Below are 22,613 nucleotides of genomic sequence, written 5' to 3'. Positions count from 1 at the left end.
AAAATGTATCATTGACGATTAGAGAGCAAGTTTTATGTACAAGGGCAGGAGGTAATTTCTCCTGATCCAGTCAGTATCTGCCTGGGGTAAGCACAAAGGGTATAAACCCTTTATGTAACTTTATGCACTCCTATATTACTGTCTCATCGTACCGGATACCAGCACGACGGGAGCTATCATCAGCCAATTTTGCAAATACCATTTGTATTACAGCAAATAAACTTGTCAATGAACAGCACAGTGCATTAAGGGAACCATCACACGCTGTGAAAAGTATTCTGTTGAGTAGCAGCAATCCACTCTTCATTAATCCACTCTGCCTTGGCTTCAGCTCTCCGATGAGACGCTGCGTTATCCTGTAGCTAAGCTAAGCACAATGCAGCAAACTGACACTCTTTTATATGAGAAAGTGCAGCTCTGATGGCCTGTGTGCTTTTATCAGAAGAAAGCCTTCTGAGCAAGCTAAGCGAGGCTCGAAAAAACAGGGTGCGTTTTCAGCTAGTGGAGGTATGCCATAGCTACGCGCGGCTGAGGGCTTTTTGTCCCCTGTCCCGTAAAAGATCCCGCTGTGGCCAATTTGTTAGTGCGGGAACCAGCACTTCCCTTACAGCGGTTCAGGGTGATGCAGTTCTGGATCATCCAAAGAATTCAGCCCTGGATGTGACCACCTTGAACCAGACTCTGTTTGTCACACTAAAGAGAAGCTGGATGCTGAACTCTCTGAAAAGCTGGTCCTGGCTTTAGTGCTCTGAACCCCGTCGGCTTTTTCAGAAATTCTGGCCTTAGCTGCAGGTAATGAATATTAGAGAATCAAACGGCGAGCTGTTCTGTAAATGCAGCAAGTTGTGGTGAAAATTCACAGGCCTCTGACAGAGCTCCAGCTCTCCTTACCTGTCAGGTTGTGCTGGAAAGGTGAAGGTAAGGTTCTGAGAAGAGAAGTTGAGTGTTTGGTGTTGGAATCTCCTACTTCATTGAAAAGGAGCGCGTTCATATTGCGTTCCGTTTGATATTTTATTTTCTCCCCTTACCCGCTGCTGGCATCCTTCCTTCAAGGTTGTTCTCCAGGAGCTCCTTAGAGATGAACTGCAGGAGATGGTGGGATCTGGTGCCCTTCTGCAGGGCAGCGGCTGCCGGGGGCAGTGCTTTGCCTCCAGGCAGAGTCACCCTTCTTGTGTTTGTGGAGCTTTCTGGGCTAGGAGAGGTTCATCCAGGCGGCTACTTGGGTGCAGGAAATCTCCAAATGCAGTTAGAGGTCAGGGCGAGAGGAGAGGATGGATGGAGGACGTTGTCCGGCTATGACAAGCTGGCGTGTAGCCATGTTACGTGTCAGGGACACCTCTCCTGCCTTGTCCCTGCAGGTCAGGCCAGTTGTTCGTTTACCAGTGCAATGAAAGAGGAGACAAACAAGGAAAGATCTCCTCTTCTCCGATGTTCTCTGGAAGATGTTGAAATGTGTTTAGGTGCTGGGCTGCGTTGGCGGGAGCGTGCGTACGCAAACACACACGTACGTACACATCCCTTCTCTTGCAACAATATTCTGTCTTCCTTGGTGATCTACTTTCCCGGCTGTCGCTGTGTTAAACTGCGGTGTAACGCATTGCAACAGCCTTCTCCCGGCTCTCTTCAGCATTCCCACAACGTTTCTTCTCGTTCTTCAGTAAAGAGCAGTGGAACAGAGTGATCCTGAGTCAGAGCAGTAGCCGCTGAAACGGAATGAATTTAGTCCTTGGAGAACAGAACAGTCTTTAAAAAAAAGGTGTAACCAAACCCCGTTCTCGGCTGAGTCCCTCGGCAGTGCGCGCAGCGCAGAGTCTCCTCGCTGTGCTTTGTCCTTGTCTTTCAGTTCCCTGTCCTTGGAGGCCACGGGGTGAATCAGTGGTCGCTGGGTAAACCTGGTGCTTGTTAAACCCAGAAGCTTTAGCAGTTCTGCCACGAGCAGGATTAACAAGCAGGGGATCTAATTACATGACTTAAATGTTGGCTGTGTACCTCATTTTTCTTTCTCTAAGTTTCCCGCATCCACTTCCACTAACACCTCACTGCTTGGGCTTGCAGCACGGCCGCTGCCCCAGGCCTGCGAAGTCTTTCAGTTCCCATAAAATAAAACAGAATAGAGTTCAGGGCTTGTGCCTCCCTCTCCACAAAACTCTTCCCTGCCAAGGCAGCGCCTGAGCGGGGACGATCTGCATCATAAAAGCCGGTCTCAAGTTATTCACTCCCAGATCTTTATGAACATCTCACACGTGGCCAGCACACGAGTCCCCTAATTGAAACAAGTTGGTTGTTACAGTAGTTATTTTTATGCGACCGCAGACACTGATTTACTTTATGGACTCATGAGCTGTACAATTTGGGTTTAAAAGCAGCTTAATTTTAAAGGTATTTAAACGTTTAAAGAGAGACTATTATTTTTAATCTGAGAACTTCAAAGTGATTTCTTTTCCCTATAATTTGTTTTGTTGTTTCTTTTACAGAGAATGGAAGGAAAAAACCTGCATTTGCAGAGACATTTTGTGCCACAGTAAATTTCAGACCAGAGCAAAGGTTTAATCAGAGTCACAAATCCTTTAAAATGAGTTTGTAATTAGCCCTTCTGGCTACAGTTACCCAGCCCTTCCCTGGCTCTGCTGCAGGGGAGGCTTGTGCCCCGTGATTGGGGTTGTTATGGCAAAAGAGGTGGAATCAGGGGCTGTCCTCCCAGTTCTGGGGACCGAATTATGCTTGTGTTGCTCTGGTGGTGTGTTGATTTTGATGGAGTGATGTTATTTCTGTTTCTCAGATTGGGTTTTGTAAAGGCGAAGGTATAAATTTACTGTCAGTTGATGAAGAGGGAAAACTTAAGACATTTTGTATTCACTGCATCTCACCGAGTTTTCAGGCCAAAGCAGGTCGTATCTATTTTCAATTGACTATGCTGCTGGTAAGAATAATAAACACTTGGAAGCTGTTAGATGCTTCTTACCTTCGTGGAGTTCTGGGGGGGGCAACAGTGGAACTAAAAATTTTCTGCCAGGCTCCATCTAATATTTACCTGGATATAAGAAAGGAATTGTCAGCGGAGACGCCTTTTGGTCATCGCTAAGCAGTGGGTCACACACTGCCTCGGCCACTGTAGGTTAGCAAGGGGCAAGGCACGGCGTGGCAGGGACCAGGACGGGGAGGGAACAGGGCAGTTGAGGTCTCCTGTGAGCCCTGCTCCTTCCCGATGCAACCATTTCCATGGGAAAGGCCCTGTACTGGTTACCACCCTCTCTATCCTTGATTTCTTGGAAGGAAACTGCTTGCATGTGACCAGTAAACCTTCAAAAAGAAATCGGATAGACATAGGAATAAATGGAATATTCAGAGTTACAATGTGATGCTGACAAAAACCCGTTAGGATGGATATTAAATGTCATGCTCCAGAGCTTTAATCAGTCTCTAGGTTGGTCTCATCCTGATATCCAGAAATTACTGGGGAATGGGGAGTAAGATATTATTCCTCTGATCCTTATTTATAGACTTCCCGTGCTTGCTTTGGAAGCAGCTGATGCTGCGCTTTGGCGGAGATGGGATGCGGAGACGGGATGCAGAGCGAGACAGCCCCTGGGTCTCCCCAGGCTGGCGCTCTCCTGTTATTAATCATGGGCTTAAATGCAATAACGTGGTCGTGCCACGGGGCGCTCCTGACGCGTGCGAGGAGGTAGGGGTCTCACCGGGACTAATGGAGACCAGATGAAGACAGCACTGGCGTTGGCGTGGGGGGCTCTGTTGCTCTGCAAATGGCCCTCTCGAGTTCCACGGGGTTATGGGGAGCGCCAAGCCCGGTGCAGCCTGCGCGGGGGCTCGGGAGCCTCCCCCTCGCTGCTGCGAAGGTCTTTGGATGAAAGAAGCCATACAAATGCAAAGAGGCTTTTTCTATCGCTAGGCATGGCTTCAGCTTGCTAGCTCCGGGTGATGGTAATGCGACAGGGTTTCTGATAGAGCATCCTGCCTTGCTTTGCTCTCTCTGAAAGCTGCCGCTGCCATTTTTTGTTTTTCAAAGATGGGACTATTTTCCAGAGAATAAGTGTTTCTAATTGCGTTTGAATTCCAGCGTGAAAAATCACCTAGCTGGAGGCTTTTGCAAAAGCCTGAAGTGCTTACTATTTTGCGTCTGTAGGTGTGAAGGATACTTTAGGTAACCCATTACTCCTTTCTTGTTCGTTTACAAATGCGGCAAGGTCACAGCCTTCTCACCGAAATGTTTCAAATTGTTGAAATTGAATTTGGAAGAAGAGACGAAATAGTCTTCGTGTGTTTGTCTGTTCTTCCTGTAGCTGCATCTGTTGTGGGTTTTATTTTTGTCAGTGTAACGTGGATAAAAGCGTGGGATTCTCTTCGCTTCCAAGCTCTGTTACGGCTGGTAATACCTGGGCTAACCCCCCCGACTCCGTGTGCCCTGCCAAAACCCGCAACAGCCACACGTGCTCTTCCCACCGCGTTCCTGGGAGGTGACGGCAGGTCCCGGGAGCGGGTGACAAGCAGGGAAGGGACAGCAGCAGGACAGGGCTGTGCCGGCCCCGGGGCACGGTGCTGGGGCGCTGCTGGGAGGGAGCGTGGCTGCAGGACATACCCTGCGGGGAGATGCCCACGAAGGGCTGATGAGCCCCGTGGGGCTGAGGAAACCCGGGTCTGTCCACGCGTCATCGCTCCTGTTGTCCTCCGGCCCCTGGGGCCCAGCGCTCAGTCCCGTCCCAGGAAGGAGTAGGAAGTCCCTGCAGCCCCACTGCCGGCAGACTTTTTGTTCTGGAAAAGCCTCTCTGACCTTGATGCTTGGCTTAAGTCCTGTTTTTCTAAGTGTGAATTCCTTCTAGAACATAACTTGGTTTTGTTGTTTTCAAGTCCTTACAGCTACAGCTTTTGCTGTTCTTGCTAGACATCTAAAGGTCAACACTTCTAAAATAAAATACTCCTCTAAGCTGCCAGGCTCGGTCCTTTCTGCTGCCGCTCGTCCCCCGAGCGAGCCTGTTGTCTCTGTTCCTGTGTTACAAAGGCACAGCAATCGAAGATCCCAACTGCCGTTCTCAGTTCTGGGCCTTGTACCGCCATACCCTGACTTTACTTTTTTCATCTATTTCATTTCTAACGTAAACATGCCCATGCCCTTCAGCGTGCTTTTCCTTCTCGGTTGGGATGCTGTTACTGGGAAACAGGGGATCAATACTGGTGTCGTCTCAGGGAGAGGAGATTTGGCTCTGGGTCCGAGGGGTGCCATACCAACACTGCTGGCTGAAGCCATCTCGGTTTTTCCTCGCCTGCAGGTGTGTTCTTCACCTTTCATACCTTTCACTTGGAGAACGGCCACGACTACCTCCTCATCACCGAAAATACCAGCTTTGCTCAGCCACTGAAGCAACTGACGGGCTCTCGGCTCCCTGCCCCGCTGAGCGCAGGGCTCTTTGGAAACTTCTCTGCTCAAATTCGCTTCATCTCAGACTTCTCCATGTCCTATGAAGGTTTCAACATCACCTTCTCAGGTAAGAACAGGGGGTGGACAAAGACTTCATTCTTTCCCTTTCCTTCCCTCTTTTCCGCAGATCTTGGGAATGAGTTGATGCAGTGCACGCGATTTGGGTCACTGACCGTCACTCCTGTTGTTACCCCAGTAAATTATTCTAGCATTAAACCACAGTACATCCCAAGAAATACTCTTCTTGCAGTCCCTTTATCGCCATATGTAGCAATTTTGTCTGCCTTCGGCCCCAGTAGGTGACTAGATTGACGCCCACTGGAAATAAATGCCAATACAGGCGTGTTTGCTGCCTTCTCCCTCCTCATCCGATCGTCTTTTCTGCTCTGTTTATGGACAGAGTTTCAGCTTGCGTTTTCTTGGGGTATGCTGTCCCTCCTTCCTCCAGATGCCTGCCTTCTCTGCTTATCAGAGGAAAATCACTGCAGTAGTTACAACATTTCCATTTCCAACATGGGAAGCTGGGACAGATGGGATCTTTTGGAAGGCAGCGTTGAGCAATCTGGACTTCTTGGATGAGGAACGAGGCAGAGCTGGTCACTCCCATTGTCCGTCTGGTCTCCTTTTTTTTTTTTTCCTTTGGTTCATTGCTCCCCTTGGATGCTCATCCCGTGACCCAGCCTCTGCCGCTGGCTTCAGCCTGTCCTGGATGTAACACACGCCATGTGCAGCCCAGGCCAGGTTTCCAGGAGCCCACGGGCATTGCTGGGGAACTGGAGACGGTATTTTCTCTTGCTGGGCTTCTCTAAGTGACCTGCTGTAAGAGCCGATGAAGGCAGAGCTCATGGGGGACGCAGCAGGGCATCAGGAGATGAAGGACTCTGCTGACTGCGGGAACCCTCCTGGCTCCTGCTGTGTTGGGACAGGTTCTGCCCTGAGCATTTCCAGTAGGCACTGCCTGCGCTTACTGAACCGAGCCACTTCTGTTGCACAAACTTCTGTTTGCCATTATACAAGATGCGGGTTTCTTCAAATGAAATTCTGGATTTTCAGGAGCCGTCAATGAAGGGCAGCACGTGCAGGGTGCTCTTGGGGAGAGGCTCAAACAAAGGCACGTTTGCCTGTGCAGAGCAGCTCCTCGCACTTGGAATTCACCGCTTTGGGTGGGTGATCTCTGGTTGAAGTGCGCAAGGTGTTAAACTGTCTCCTTTAACCCAAAGTCCTACAAATGACTGCCGAAGTGTTTGCCTGGGCACGCATTTCAGAAAAGGTAATACTTACTGTCTGAGTGCCCCGACAGGCCGTTCTGTAAAGCGGTCGGCTAACGGACAAAAGCTTATCACGCTGCTGCTGTTCTTTTCTGTACCTTTGAGTCCCGCGGGCCACGGCTGCAGAGCCAGCCTGCTGGCGTGGGGGAGAAACGACTGTCTTCATTGTGCAGCTCGGTGCCGATGCGCTCCCCGTCCCCACCGACAGAGCTGTTGCCATAGGTGCAGATAAAACCTGCTGCACTGAGAGAACTGGTTTCCGATACCTTTGTTCTGGCCTCTGAAGTCAGGGATTTGCCTATGATACTCCATGGAAACTAGTCGGAAAGTTTCCAATTAACTTTTCATTTTGATGGGGGAAAAATGGCTTTTTGCCTTAAAAAAAAATTGCCTGAAATTATCTAATTATAACTTATTTTTAATGTTTTGGGGGACTCCTTTCCTTTCTTGGAAAAGGAAAATGGGAGTCAGTTATATTTTTAGTTTCCTTTAGATGTATGTGAACGTACTTTGTACTTGGCAGGTCTGTTATTTTTCCAAAAATACCCCTCAAAGCAGGTTTCCTTCGAAACGTTCTGTGGTCCAAGATACTGGGTTGGCTATTAGCCATAACGCTATGTGACCTTTCGTTTAGCAGCAGCTTAAATGTTCTCTCGCATTCCCCAAGCAAGATGCCGTGTTCATTCATTTTCAGGTTTAGTAATGTAGAGGCAGCAGAAATCCCATCCGGATCAATTCATCTTCATCTGACTAAACCAGAGGGAGAATGACAAATTTCCGTTGTGTTTTGTCGCCACTGATGTCACTTTCTTGTTTGTCTGACAAGACTGACAGAAAATGAGACCTGTTGTATTTTGAGTGGTTTAAATCAAGATCCTGGTGACACCCTGGGGGTTGAATACTGAGTGTGAAACCCAGGCTGGTCGTCATGGCTCAGACAGGACACACGTCTGGCGGGGATGGAGGGATGGAGAGCAGCCCTGCCCAGAAGGGCTTGTGGGTGCTGGGGGATGAAAAGGTGGCCATGGGCTGGCAACGTGAGCTGGCAGCCCAGAAACCCCCCGCAGCCTGGGCTGCATCCCCAGCAGCGTGGCCAGCAGGGCGAGGAGGGGGGGGTTCTGCTCCTCTGCTCCGCTCTGTGAGACCCCCCTGCAGTGCTGCCTCCAGCGCTGGGGCACCAACAGCAGAAGGACACGGAGCTGTCGGAGCGGGGCCAGAGGAGGCCCCAGAGATGCTGGGAGGGCTGGAGCCCCTCTGCTGTGGGGACAGGCTGAGAGAGCTGGGGGGGTTCAGCCTGGAGAAGAGAAGGCTCCGGGGAGACCTTCCAGCCCCTTCCAGTCCCTAAAGGGGCTCCAGGAAAGCTGGGGAGGGACTCTGGATCAGGGAGGGGAGCCACAGGACAAGGGGGAATGGCTTCAAAAGAAAAGAGGGGAGATTTAGACCAGATCTAAGGAAGAAATTTTTTACAATGAGTGGTGAAACCCTGGCCCACGTTGCCCAGAGAGGTGGTTGATGCCCCACATCCCTGAAAACATTCCAGGTCAGGTTGGACGGGACTCTGAGCAACCTGATCTAGTTGAAGATGTCCCTGCTCATGGCAGAGGGTTGGACTAGGTGACCTTTAAAGGTCCCTTCCAACCCAAACCATCCTGTGATTCCTTTGCAGAGCTTCACTGCAGCTGGATCAAAACTGGGAGCTCCTTCCTCATTCTAATGTTCGGGGACTGGGGTACCCTCAGTGGGGAGAATAGAGTACAAGGTGTCACCCTGCCATTCCATAAATGTCCCTTTGCCCCCTGTAGAGTACGATTTGGAGCCCTGTGACGAGCCGGAGGTCCCAGCCTACAGCATCCGAAAGGGTCTGCAGTTCGGCGTGGGGGATGTCCTCACCTTTTCCTGCTTCCCCGGCTACCGGCTGGAGGGCGCATCCCGCATCACCTGCCTCGGGGGGAGACGGCGTGTGTGGAGTTCGCCTCTGCCAAGGTGTGTTGGTAGGTGGTCATGTGCTTTCATTTTGCTTGGTTGGTTACACTGTGCTGGATGGTTTCGGTGGGCAGGGATGGGCGGCATCCCCTGGGACGGCATCTTTCAGCTCGCAGGGTGGTTGGTGCAGGGATGGGGGAGAGGGAGCTGGAATGAGCTTTTTCAGCCCTGCAGCTGTGCGTGGGGGCAGGGGGACAGGCAGAGGGGCTGCACTCCTCTCCCAAGTGGGAGCACGGCAAGGGCATGGCAGATTGGGTGGCACACGTCAGCAGAAGCCCCGTGTCTCTGCAGCCCGTCCGTGGTGCCGCAGTCGAGCCCCAGTGATTGTACAAGTGAATTAATGGTGAGCCATGGGAGAGCTATCATCCCTTTTGGGATGGCTTCTGTAAAACAGCATGGGTTTAAGGCCATCCTCCCTTTGAATCAGAGTGCTGTAAAGCTTAATAGCCCAGACGTGAAAGCTGCTTCTGGGTGGGTGATCTTAAGCAATGCAAATTCCACGCCAGCATGGACGTCTTGGGGAAGCCCTCCTGGCTTTTTACCTTTCCCTTATCCTCCAGAGGTTTCTTGCACCTTACCCCTTTCCCTTCCTCTCCTCCTAGCCATTGCCAGTCCGTTTTGCAACCCCTCCAGCCATTATTTACACTAATAAATAAACCTAAGGATAGAGGAGAGGAAGAATTCATCTGCAGCTCTGAGCTGGTTCCTGGCTGTCGTCCCTGATGCAGTCGGGCTCCAGAGGCTCTTGCCTGGCCGGGGCTGCAGAGCATCCCCCCCGGCGCGCGGTACCCTCCCAGCTAACGGGTGGCGCAGAAGAACAAAAGTCGTGATGTGCTGCAGCAAGAAAGCACAGAGGGAGGGAGGGGGATGCTTCAGGCTTTTACAGAAAGACTTAACATATCTTTTTGTTGTACAGTTTAGTAAGGAGGAAACTATTGCGCGCTCTGCTGCTGCGTGGCTCACCCACAGCTGTGGAGGATTCATTCAAAGCAGAGCTCCTACCTGTTGTCACTCTGGCAAAGCCTGCTGGGTGGATTTTCCTGCTCTGTGCTAGTGACCTTTGAGGGCCGTTGCAAAGAGAGCATCCCAGCAAGAGCCCGTCTGCTTTCCCAGGCTGTCGAGTCGTGTCACGCTGAATGCATTTCCCGGCACTGCTTAACGCTTAGGTCACGGGGCTGCGTCGTCCCGCTGTGACAAGCAGCCTCTTCAGGGCGTGAATAATAATCAGGTTGCCGAGAAAGCTAATCAGGGGAATAAAAATCAAAAAGAATCACAACAAAGCGTTAAACTCGATCCTCAGACATCGTCACTGAGTGGACACACTGGCTCCCGTTTGCCGGGTCCCTACTGCAGCTGGCTTTGAATTAGCATCTTGGTTTTATAATAATGGGTCAATTGCGCAGAGCTCTGGTGGCAGGGTGACAGCTTTGTCCCCAGCGTCTGCGCCGCACGCTCAGATCTGCGTGCTCGCCCCGGATGCGGGTGGATATTGGGGACTTACCTGTTAAGATCACAGGAGATGTAATTGTTTTAGCCAGACAACCCAGACGCTTCGTATTCCTTCCCTGTTCTAGAGGGGGTTCTGGAGAGAGATGAGAGGGGTTTGTTCCTTTGGCCAACCCCTCTCTCCGGGGTGGGAACGGTCCCCACCGATGGCTCCTTCCAACCAGACCCCGAGTGGCGATGTCTCCAGCATCGTCCCTGGCTTATCGGTGCTAAAGCGAATGTCCTGCTTTGCATACAGGGCAAGAGGGGAGGAGAAAGTCACCTCCACAGTACCTCCTCTCCGTGTCTCTGCTGCTGCCGCCTTTCTTAACCCTCATGGCCCAGGACCAGGAGAGGTGGCGGCGTCAGTGCCGAAAGCTGCACGTGCACCGTGATGGTTCCCTCAGCTCCAGCAGCTTCGTACGCTGTGAGGGGTCTGAGGAGCTGAGGCAGAGCTTGCTCATCAGAAGAAGCGCTGTTTGCAGGGGGAGCCGGAGTGACTCTCCCCAGCCGTGCATGCAAAACGCCAGGCTCAAAGGAGCAGGGAGCCGGTGTTCTACAGCTGAAAATCTTCCAGGGTAAATAGGCCGAGAAAACAACGACTCTTCGTTTGCTCATGTGGGAACTAATCAGGGAGTGACAAAAAATCCTAAACGCATGATGGTTGCACGGCAGATTTACGCGTGTTGGGGGATCGTGTGTGTGTGTAGCAGAGGCTGCCGTAGCCCTAGCTGAAACCAGGCGCTCAGACAGACTGTGGCTGCTGGCAGCAGCCGGCCCCTGAGGAGCACATCCTTTGGATGCCATTCTGCAAGTAAGCCCTCAAGCTGTATGGGAGCCTTGCAGACTTTTGCTTCCTCGCTGTGATCACAGCAGGTAAAAGCTCATTTTCGCGCCATCCCGCGAGCTCTCGCGGAGCGCGGCGCTATCGCAGCAGTGCTGCGTCCTGCGCTCCGACGTCTGTTCTCCACTTCACATAGGGAAGACGTGCCCGTAGCAGCCCGTGTTTGTCTGAGAGAGAGAGATTGTATCCTTAAAAGCTTGCAATTAAAATACAGAGGTGAAGGATGGTTGTTGCTATTTTCTGGAAGCATTAAACCCGCATCTCCTGACATCCAAGATAGGTCAAACCTCCAAAGCCGCCATCCTCTTCCTTCTCTACAGAACATCATTCTGCCAATGATTTCTTTGAGTCACCCAAATCTTCTGTCCTCAAATCTGGCTCAAAATCTAGCAGCGTTCACACTATGCAGAGTAGAAAAGGCAGCAGATCTGGTGAAGGAGCAGAGGAGCCGCACTAGAAAAATGTAATGGAACAGGGCCGGGCTGCAGGTTGTGGTGAGGAACAACAGGGAAAGGACTCTTTCTTCCTTTCCTTCCTTCCCTATTTCCTCCTTTCTTAAATCATGGCAGTTTATAACCCATCATAGGATGTAAACACGTCCGAGGGAAGGGAGAAACATTTTCAGCGACATTATCTACGCCTTCCCTTCCAGCTCCCTGAGCCAGAGGTCTGCAGGGTGCCCGCATCAGCGTCCCCTCTGTCCCCAGCCCCGTCTCTTTCGACCAAGAAAGGTCACTTTTGTCTGTGCCACAGAAAGACCTGAGCCCACTGTGCGCCTTTGAGTGGCATTTTGGGAGGAAACAAAGACATGTAAATTTGAGTTAGTTTCCAAAACAGGGAGGCAAAAGGATCTCTGGTTTCTGCTCTTTTTCTAATGGGAATGGACGTAATTGTTGACTCTAAAGCTGGGAAACAAAAAATGCAGGGAGCAAGGGACAAGAGGTCCTTTCAAATACTGTCAGCTGCTGAACTAGAGAGCTGAGGGCAGCATTAACAACAAATAAGGTCAAATTTTGCCCTCTTAGCTTTTAGGAAATTATTTGGGGAAGATTTTGAAATTCAGACTTAGCTTTATCATTTGTAATTATTTGGAATTACGTTTTACTAAGCGTATTTTTCTGCACAAAGAGCTCTGGCACTTGCAACACATTGGTACCAGCAGTCAGTGGCGTGCTGTATTGACTGTTGAATAAATACCATGATTTTTATATCCTATATATAGGATGAGCTTTGTATAAATATGGAAAAGACTTTAAATATTTCAATCTAATAATATTTTTTTATTCTGGTTCATGAATCAGGAAGGAACATAAACAGAGGCACTGTTTCGAGCAGGTGGTGGCTTTCCAGGGATTTTGGAATGTTTTTCTGAATCGGGTCCCGAGATAGCAGTTGAGCACGCCAGCTTTTGTGACTCAGTTTCCCCACCCATATACAGAGAGGGTATTAATCTCTCTTGTAAGGTACCTGAGGTTTAATGATGATAGGAGTGCTGTTAAGTACTGGTTTGTTTACTGGCTGCACTTGGAAATAGCGCCCATGGATGCGTTAGCAGATGGGTATAGGGAGGAATGAGCCTCTGAGGCCGTTTGGAGGAATCACCTGCATGTGTTGTATGGCTGGAATATACATGTGGTTATTAAAACGTGGTTTTGTGTCTTTATATAGCTGAATGTGGTTCATCTGTAACGGGAACCCAAGGCGTTCTGCTGTCCCCCAACTATCCGATAAACTATAACAACAACCACGAGTGCATCTACTCCATCCAGACCCAGCCAGGAAAGGGGATCCAGCTGAAAGCCAGGACTTTTGAACTGGAGGCAGGAGATGTCCTCAAGGTAATTCCTCTGTCCCTAGCAATGAAGCGCTACCGTGCTGCTAAAGAGAGCGAGATCCGAAAGGGATGTCCTAAAATTTTAATGGCGTTGGCTGAGACTAACCTCTGGAAAATGCCACCCAGGCCCTGACAGTGCAGCGGTAGCCCATGGAAGAGACTCGTCCTGGGACTGGTAGCGACCCGTGGTCACTGCTGGGTTGTTACGTGACCAGCACGGCCGTTTTGAAGACAGCAGCAAAGTTCCCCTGGACCAGACTGAACTTCAGGCAGGACAGCCGGGCTGGAATATTGTCTGCCCGTATCCCCTGTGAGGTTAGAGTGAGACACGAGACGCGATACATCTGGGAAACAATATCTTCTGGCCCAGGGACACTGTCTCATCAGCGTGTGTCCCCGCTGTGCTTAAAAACACGTGTAATTTTAGGGAATCAGCACCTCTGAACTTCGCCAGCTCTTAGCAGTCCCCGGCAGCAGCACTAGGGCAGCAGGGAATGTCCTTGGCACTTCAGCCTGGTTATTGGAGGCTTCAGTCTGCAGATGGATGCCGTCGCAAATTCTGTGTCCATTAAAAATGTAGATATCTTTACCGTATCACTGCACCTTCTGCTGTGAAGTCTTCCCTGAGATTTAGAGATCTGTTGGGATGCCAGGGGTTCTTCCTTTGTAGCTAAACTTCGGTTCTTTTCTGCATGGTTGCACCGGGAAAACTGTTAACACATGAGGAAGTGTGAAGTTCTCAGCATTATTTTTGTGTTTTTAAGGATCAAGGCTGATTTGTCCCAAAAAGGGGTTTATTTAAATGCAGAACTCCAGACTCAAGCTCTTTCAGCATTCGCATACTCAGATTAATCTGCATTTACAAGTTTCAGGACTCTATATAGGAGGAGACAAATCCAGGCTGCGTTTCTATTAACCACAAAGAAATGGTTTTGGAGGAGGCATTAATATTACAAGATGTGTGCTGCTGTGCTAAGCCATCTTCCCAGAGAACGCCTCTGTCCTTCCTTAAGTGCCATACTTCTGCACTGCGAGATAGGTGTAATCCATGTATTTTCAGCTCACAAATGACTGGAAAGAGAGATTTCCAGCTAATGCGAAGAATATACTCGGTGTGAAAGAAATGATGTTCTCTCAACAGGTTTGTCATCAGCTTCTCATCTGCTCCTGAGGAAAGTTACTATCAATCTCCACTAGTGAGAAGATGCTCTTTATCCTCATAGAGAAACATGCTATCTAAAAGAAAGAAAAAAAAGAAATTGGGTTTTTCTTAAATAATTGCAGGGTCAAGGCACATCTATGAGTCACTGTGGGGAGAATATGTTTTCCCCAGTAGCTGTGCGGCACCTTTGGGAAGAGAGTTAGTGCAGAAACCCCAGCCCCCAGTGCAGGATAAGCTGTAAGGAGGAGGATGCGGATCCTCCCGGGTGGGAATCCTGCTCCTCAGAAGAGCAGCATCGTGAAGTCTCGTCAGGTCAGACTCTGGGTTGGGATAATTTCACTGCCTTGAAAGGAACTGTCCCTGTTTGCACTCAGGGGTGATTTGGTCCCTGAAGTAGCAAATAAAATAAGTTTCCAGTATGTTTTTCTTGTTCCTCCCAGGTCTACGATGGCAGCAATAGCTCTGCTCGCCTGCTGGGCTCCTTTAGCCGCTCCGAAATGCTCGGCACCAGCATAAACAGCACTTCCAGCAGCATGTGGCTGGAGTTTATCACCAACAGCGAGAACACGAGCAAAGGCTTTGAGCTGCAGTTTTCTAGTAAGTCTTAGGTCCATGTGCTTGTGAGGCAGGAATCCGGGGTGGAATAGTCTATTTTTGTGTTACAGTTGTATGACCCGAGGAAACAGTCGCTTCCATAAAGATCTCGTAGTCTAAAGTGGAATTGGAGTGGGGGAGATGATTATGCCAGCAAACCTTCTCTGGGGTGAATGGGGCAGCGGTGATACAGAAACTTTGGATCGAAGCTGAGATACCAGATTTCTGGGATCTTGGTCAAATGTTAATTAAAAAAAATATTAATTTTCAATATGGTGTTTCTTCTCTCTAGCAAAAGATTCTAAGAAAAAAATACTAATATGGTCTTGTGTTAATATTTCCTGGCTGTTGAGTATCTGATGAAAACGGATGCTGTTTCTCCCGCTCCAGGTTTTGAACTCATTAAATGCGAGGACCCTGGCGTCCCGCAGTTCGGCTACAAGGTGCATGATGAGGGACACTTTGCTGGCAGCTCGGTGTCCTTTAGCTGTGACCCTGGCTACACCCTGCGAGGCAGCAGGGCGCTGGTCTGCCTGACGGGGGAGCGGAGAGCTTGGGATCAGCCCCTGCCAACCTGTGTAGGTGAGACAACTCGCGCTTTTAAAATGTCCTCTAACAAGTTCTTGGCTTGTGGGCATCGCGCTGAACGCCCTTCCTTCCTCCTGTCTAATACATATGACGTTAACTCTGAGATTGAGTGCACCCGTGTACGTTAGTAAAGACCACGACAAGGATGCTGTGTAAGGCATCTTCAGATGGAGAGCACTGACCTCTGCAGAACTTGGAGAAGCAGCTTTAACGTGGAGCACTCTGCTGGGGGCTGTGAGCACAGATCTGACAAGGTTTCGTGCTTCGCTGCAAGGAGACTGCTGCTTTTCCAGGCCTTGTCCTTTCACTGGAACGCGTTAAAAGGAGTGGTGCTTTTTGATAATGGCAGACATCAACGTGTGTCCAGGTGTTTGACAGTTCAAAGTCATGTTTATCTGAGAGCTACGTGACATCTAATCCCAGATTCTCAGGCGTTTTAATTCCCTCAGTTAATCTTCTCTTCGCTAAGTCCTGAGTTCCCTTTTACCTGTAACCCTCCCAAAGGACATCTTCTTGCTTGCAAAACTCTGCTATTAAGTTTTGTGTACCTAAATGAAGTGCCGTTGGTCTGTCACTTGACAGCCTCCTAATTAGCTGGTGTTTCCCGGACATGGTGAAGTTCTTACAGACTAACTCCTCTGGGAGACGTCAACAACCGGCAGGCTGCTTTCCTGGTTAGAAGTGACGTGCTCAGACCTTGGCATTCGGTATCCTCCCATGAGTTAGGACCTTTCTTTACGCAGTACCTCTCTGCTGAATTTTAGCCTTGATCATTGCAGTAGAAAGGCAAATTTCTGTGATTTATCCATCATCTTAAGCTTTACCCTGTTTGCTCTACGTATATTACATATGAATGGCTGTGTCTGTGTGAACGTGTGGAAACCTAAAAAAATTTAATGGATACCTTATGAAAATGTATTCAAAATCCTCACGCTCTTTTGAGGTTCATTTAGCAGATGCATATGTATATTGGCTTCTCCATTTTATCACGCTGCTGAATGGTTAAGAAGTTTTGCAGATACAAGCAGAGGAATTGAGCTCTTTCACCCCACGCGTGTGACTCGGGGAAGGCAGGATGCTGCCAGGCTGTGCCTTTACTCACTCAGAGTCAAGAAGTTTGACAGCACGTCAGGTGTTAGGAATGTGCGCGGAAGTGCAGAGTTATTCAGATAACTCAGTCTTTTAGCTGAGTTAAATGACTCTCTTTATCTTTGTTTTGTAGGCTTTAAGAATCTCTTTAAATGGCGAGAAACACTCCCTGTTGTATTCATAGGGTGAGATTTGCATTGTTGCCAAGCGAGAACCATAATATGTCATGAATCTTCTCACTAACCCGTATGTTTCTTTCAGCGGAGTGTGGGGGTACTATCAGAGGGGAGTCGTCAGGACGGATACTGTCTCCCGGCTACCCGACGCCCTACGATCATAATCTGAATTGTATTTGGACGATAGAGGCAGAAGCTGGTTGCACGATAGGGTGAGTTGGGGCAGGTCATTGTAGCTTAGCTTTCTTTTCCATGTGCAGCTTATTTTTCCAGAAGTGGGTCAATAATTACAGAAGGCAAGTAGAGAGAATGCCCTGTCACTTTCAGAGTCCCAAATGAAGGAACAAACGCTGGTTTATCTCCTTGCCAGGTTGGACAGAAGCAGCATCGCGTCTCCTTTCTCATAAGTATTTTAGCCCTGTGTGGCCTGGGCCAGTAGCAGCTATTGCGGTGGCGCCAGATTATTTGCTGCCTGTGGTATTACTGTATCAAAATAACATCCAAGAGCTTTTCTGTGCAGTGTAAATGCTTTTCACCCCTTTCCTTAATGGGATGTATTCAGAAACAAACCTTTTCCACCAGCTTAGTGTTGAATTTCCAACAATATTTAATGTGTGTCCAGGTCTTAAATATTTAACATGTGTCCAATCCTAAAATGAGGACGTATCTGTAAAGTTCCTTGGAAGATCGCATCCCAGGAAAGGATAAATGGAAGGCAATTATGGGTCTGGTTTATCTCCCATTTGTGCTGCCCGAGTAAATTACCGCTGAAAGGGACGAGCTCTGTCACGTTACGTTTGTGAGAATGAACGGTCAGGTGTGAGGGTCCCCGGGTGTGAGTGGACAGCTGGAAAACTGAGACCACAGCGCTTAGCCTTCATCTTCTGATTGCACTGTTTTATTGTTTTAATAATAAATAGAACACGTACAACGTAATTATCCTCCCGGAGGAAAGACTCAAGGTGGTTTCTAAACACCTGCTCTGTACAGAGACCCAAGGCTGTTTCTCCTCCTGCTCCTCTGACTTCTCTTGTTGTTCTGTTGCCGCTTTCCTGTTGGAAAACGGCAGTTTGAAATGCAATTTGTTTGTAAGTAGTGTGAATTTGGCAGCTAGGTAAGCATGGTATTGAGATATTTGGCTCATAAAGTTATTGCGGTCACCAGCAGAATCCAGGCCGTTTTCTGCTCTGTGATGCTTCACCTGTGGTCCCTGCTGCTTCCCCACGGCTCCCACGCGGAGCTTTGCCCAAGCCGAGCCATGTCAGCCCTGCCCCAGGTGTACCTGCATAGCTCAGCCCAGCAGAGACGTCTTCCACAGAAAGCTGAAGTGTATCGGCAGGTCAGGTTTTCACTAAGCGATAGGACTTGAAGGGGAGAAACACAGATTATAATTGTGTATATATTGTCTGTTCAGCAACAGTCGTCTTCTGCCATGATCTCCCATCATAATTTCTAGTGCTTGTTAGCGGTGTGTCCGCCCCGTTTCTGGGCTGACCTGAGACCTGTTGCTGTTCCACTCCTGCACTCCTTCATTGTCGGTGCCCGTGTACCTTCACCGTAGCTTCCTTGCTGCATCAGCACTCATCATCTCTGCAGCCGAGACTGTCAATCATGTTCAGCTCTATGGTGCTTTTAGTCGATGGATTTGTGCTGGAGATAGATTTGGTCCAGTATTTTCATTTTTACTTAATGCAGAAATTCCCTCCATTAGCTCTGCTCTTCAGTATGGTTCAATAATGGATGGTTTCTAGTGCGAACACAGGAGAAAGAGTATAGAAAATGCAGCTTAATTCCTGCACGGGCAACTTCCAGTTGAAGTCTCCTCTTTTTTTTCATTCTCCTGTAAAAGACTCTGAAGAATCTGAAGATTTTGATAGGACAAAGTAGACACAAGACCCCCTCTTCTCTTCCCACCCCGCCAAGTGTACGGGACCTCCTCATCCAGAGGCTGCTTCAGCAAGTGACCTCGGCTCACAGCTGTAATCCCTCTGCTCTGGGAGAGACTCAGGCCGGCGGAGCTTTGGGCTTGTGTGTGCAGGATCAGCCAGAGGCCTGGAAGGGGCCGAGACTGAAATGAAATGACGGCAGGCAGAAGTACGGTGGTACACCTTGTGACCCTTCCTTTCATCAGAGATGAAAGCTCCCTTCTTCTGCTCCTTTATTTGGCAGCTCAAACGGAACAGATGATCTCTGGGTAGTTGAGGGAGCACATTTTCAGCAACTTCATTTTTATGGTAATCCATTGGAAAAATAATCCTCTTCACGCATGATACAATTGTATAAAGCTCTCATTTATAACTTACATTAAAATTAATCACCAAAGCTTTTTGAATAAAGCTGTATCTGCACAGAATGAGGGGAAGGAAAGACAGAAAAATTAGTCTGTACATCATTGCCATGAAAGTTGAAGGGTTGCACTTTAAGAGAAGGATTGATTTTGTGCATGTGCAAACACACACACGCACACAAAATTACAACTGAAATGACTTGGCTTACCTGTGAGAGTCTGGAGAGAGAAAGAAGACAGGGAAGTGAGAGTGCGTACTGGAAAAGGAAGGAAATTTGCCTTTGAGTACCGCTTGCGTAGCCGAGAGCAGTGGCTACGGAGTTAGAAGGGGCGGTTTATTGCATAGCAGCGTCATAGGAGAGTGTATTGATATCGCTAATCCTGGTTCAATGGATGGCGCCGGGTTGGGCAGCCAGGGCTCGGATGGGGAAACGCCAGCAGAAGGAGCCTCAGGTTGGCCAGCCACGACGTGGGGTGAAGAGCTGAGGCTACATCACAGAATCCCAGACTGGCAGGGGCTGGAAGGGCCCTCTGGAGATCATCCCATCCAGCCCCCTGCCAGAGCAGGGTCACCCAGAGCAGGTGGCACAGGAACGCCTCCAGGCGGGGTTGGGATGTCTCCAGAGACGGAGACTCCCCCACCTCTCTGGGCAGCCTGCCCCAGGGCTCCATCACCCTCAAAGTAAAGAAGTTCCTCCTCGTGTTGAGGTGGAACTTCCCATGTTCAAGTTTGTGCCTGTTACGCCTTGTCCTGTCCCCGGGCACCACTGAGAAGAGCCTGGCCCCATCCTCCTGACACCCCCGCTTTCAGTATTTAGAAGTGTTGATGAGATCCCCCCTCAGTCGTCTTTTTTCCAGACTGGAGAGACCCAAATCCCTCAGCCTTTCTTCATCAGAGAGGTGTTCCAGTCCCCTCATCACCTTGGCAGCCCTTTGCTGTCCCCTCTCCAGCAGTTCCCTGTCCTGGCTCACCAAACACTGTGCAGATCGTCAGCACAGAGCTGGGCTTTCCTCTCTGCTTCTTGCTAAGCTGGGAGAACTTTCCCTCTGTCACATATATCTGTATTTATTTATATTTATATATAGTCACAATTCCTAACTTGCTTCTTGATGCATTTTCATGCATGCAATTGGGATTGTCAAGAGTGCAAGAATAAAACTCTCCCTCTCGGTTGTCTGCCAACCCAGTGTTGTTAAACGAAGCTGGGAGCAGAATCAGGCTGATTAAAAAAAATGATGCTGTTTGGTTACAGATGTGCCTATCGAATAGGTTGAGTTGCTCCAGAGCACAGCAGATCTGTTAATAAAATCAGGTATCCCAACGGACTCCCGAACCAACTGGCATTGGACAGCCTGCACCTCGCCACCGTGTCCCCTGCCCACCAGGCTAAGGTGTTCTCCTCGGGGTGAAACCTGCCCGCAAGGTGCTGCTTAAAACACACGAGGGGAGGGAGTTGCTGCAGGCGGCCCTGGTCCCACAGGGAGCCGGTGGTGGGCTCTCCCGGGCGGTGGCACTTCCAGGGTGTCCTGTCCCCCCCAGCCCCAGGTCAGCCTCTGCCAGCGTCTCCCTGTTCCCGAGGTCCTCCGCAGCGAGCTTTCTGGGGCAGTTTTGGCGAAGGAGAACCAGTTAGGCTGCGAGCAAACGTAATCAGGCCAACGCACCTGTGGAGAAGAACTCTGCTGTGATCCATTCTCATTTTCCTCGAGTCTAGCATTTTTTCCTCTTTGCTCAAGGTCTCTGCTAGGTAGATTTATGATTCAGCTGTTTCGGTTTCTGTTGGATTCTGTGGACATCATTTTGTTGCTGAGTACATTGCAGTGGGGTGGTTTTTTTCCCCCTTTTATGGTTCTACCTGATTTATTTATGTTTGCCCCGGATAAATGGGAAAGCGGCCAAGCAAATGCTTCCTTTGCTTCCTTGTTTTCCTCTGTGGGCTGTCAAGGTTTTAAGCGCGGTACCCGATTGTTTTATTTTTTGCAGATTTTTCTCAGTACGGTTTATGGATTTCCGTCCCCGTTTCAAACTGGTGTGCCCCGAGTTGCCCCGTGTTAGCCTGATTTCACCGTGTCAGATGGTATTTCCCCCAGTGATAATGTGGCAATGAAAAACAGAGGCAATTAAATGCCTTCTCTTCAGCTGGCATTTTAAGTGCCGGAGTGAAAGGACTGAGCCCTGATGTATGGCAGCCTTTAGTTGATAACTCCCTTGGGTCTAACAATAATAATGACAGTGTCTTGTGCTGAGATGGTACTTCTGATTTTGGACGATCCCAAAGCTCTTTGCAAAGCCGGGATTCATCCGCTTCATGTCCTTCCACAGCGGAGGTCGGTGTGGTGGGAGAAGTGCAGTGTGATACCCCCAGCCCAGGGGGGGAAGAGAGGAGCATCCCCCAGGGGCTGATGGCGGGACGGAGCGTGTCCTGTCCCCGAGTGCCACCAGGCCCCATGGAGGGACCTCCTGGCCTTCTCCCATGCCCTTAGGTCCATCGTTGGTCCAGGCTCTGGGGTGAATTTCCTCACCATGGCTCCTGCTAACCTCCTGGGCTTTCCCTGGGGAATTTTCTGTGGAAGTGCCAAATGGGCATAGCCCTGGTTTCATTTAAAAACCGAAGAGGAGCTCTGAGGAGCACCGCTGCGGGGCTGAGGAGCGTCTGCTGCGTACGCTGAAGACCTTGCAGCCCTCTCCCCGGGGCAGGCGGAACTGTAAAGTACACAGAGTAAGGAAATGAAATCTGCATTCAGGACACCGTAACAAATACCTCGTTGGGAGCACGGTGTAATCTGTGTAACACAGATGTGTGTGTGTAAATAGTGCCAGCCACTAGTTTCCCGATTTCTGTTTTCTCTCCCTTCCCTTCCGATTGTGGGTTTTGGAGAGCTGGCTCGTGCTGCCTCACTTTTTCTTTATTTCTTGCTGAAGTTATTCTGTTAGCTGATCTACATACAGTTTTGCAACGTCCAGAACTTTGTAAAACATGTAAAATCCTCGGAGGTGCTGCAATCCAGCATTCAGAATTTGCACCCGCCTGTTTGCCGCCCTCCCGCACACCCTTTTCTGCCCCTTTTTATTAATCTCCAGGGCAGTTAACACGCTGGTAAGGGGTTCTTTTCCAGCATGATGCTGTTTTAATTAAGAGTGGTGTTGGTTGTTTGCTTTCCTTTTTTTCCACCCCGATACACAAGATCAGCCTGGTGCCAGGGGCAAATTCTTTGATCTGAGTGCAGGTAACAAAAATCAATGCATTTTATCAGTAGATGCTGGCTCTTGACAATAAGCTGTCCCTTGCAGGACACCAGCATCATCGGAAGGACAGCCAAGGTTGTTGCTGTGTGCAGCATAGGGACAATGTGTGAATTGGATGAATATACGGACGTTGTCTGGAGGGACCCCAGCACATTTTCTGCTAATTCTAAGCTTCTCAATACTGCTGTGTTTATCTGTTACAGAGCTCCGTGAAACTCCGGACAGACCCCCACACTCTCCCTCCCAGCCCCCATCCCTCCCTGCGGCAGGTTTCCTGCGTGTCCCCGACTGAGCCTTTTGTCTCAGCTACTCATTGCAATGTCTGAGCACCTTCGGTGTAAAACCGACTGTGATATTCTGGCAAGGGTTGTATTCACTGCCCACGATGGGCTTTTGGACCTCCACCTTGTTCCCCAGAATTTTTAGGAGAGATTAGTAATTTTGGTCACTCAGGAGAGAACACCAGAAAGGACCCAACTTTTCAGAAAACATTAGCGTCCGTGCCTCGGTTTTTGTTTATGGATGTGTTTTGTTAGGGAGGTATGCGACTAAGAGAGGTTGGGTTTTATAGACAGACAAAGTTTGGTAGAGGGCTAAAGCACTTCGTCCAAGCTGAGTTGCATTTAAC

At 49.5% G+C, this 22,613-nt stretch overlaps 1 protein-coding gene across 1 annotated transcript in view; it reads left to right on the top strand.

Moving 5' to 3' along the window:
• The window catches only part of CSMD2 (CUB and Sushi multiple domains 2), a 336,176-nt gene that overhangs the window by 224,690 nt on the left and 88,873 nt on the right, over positions 1-22,613 (top strand). Inside the window, exons 21-26 of the mRNA XM_074562714.1 lie at positions 5,283-5,498; positions 8,502-8,690; positions 12,680-12,849; positions 14,448-14,604; positions 14,992-15,183; positions 16,540-16,666. Of these exons, the coding sequence (XP_074418815.1) occupies positions 5,283-5,498; positions 8,502-8,690; positions 12,680-12,849; positions 14,448-14,604; positions 14,992-15,183; positions 16,540-16,666 (1,051 nt within the window). The remainder of the gene's footprint in view (positions 1-5,282; positions 5,499-8,501; positions 8,691-12,679; positions 12,850-14,447; positions 14,605-14,991; positions 15,184-16,539; positions 16,667-22,613) is intronic.

Source organism: Larus michahellis, chromosome 19 (assembly GCF_964199755.1).
Source record: "Larus michahellis chromosome 19, bLarMic1.1, whole genome shotgun sequence".
NCBI lineage: Eukaryota > Metazoa > Chordata > Aves > Charadriiformes > Laridae > Larus > Larus michahellis.
This window is presented reverse-complemented; position numbering and strand designations above follow the sequence as displayed.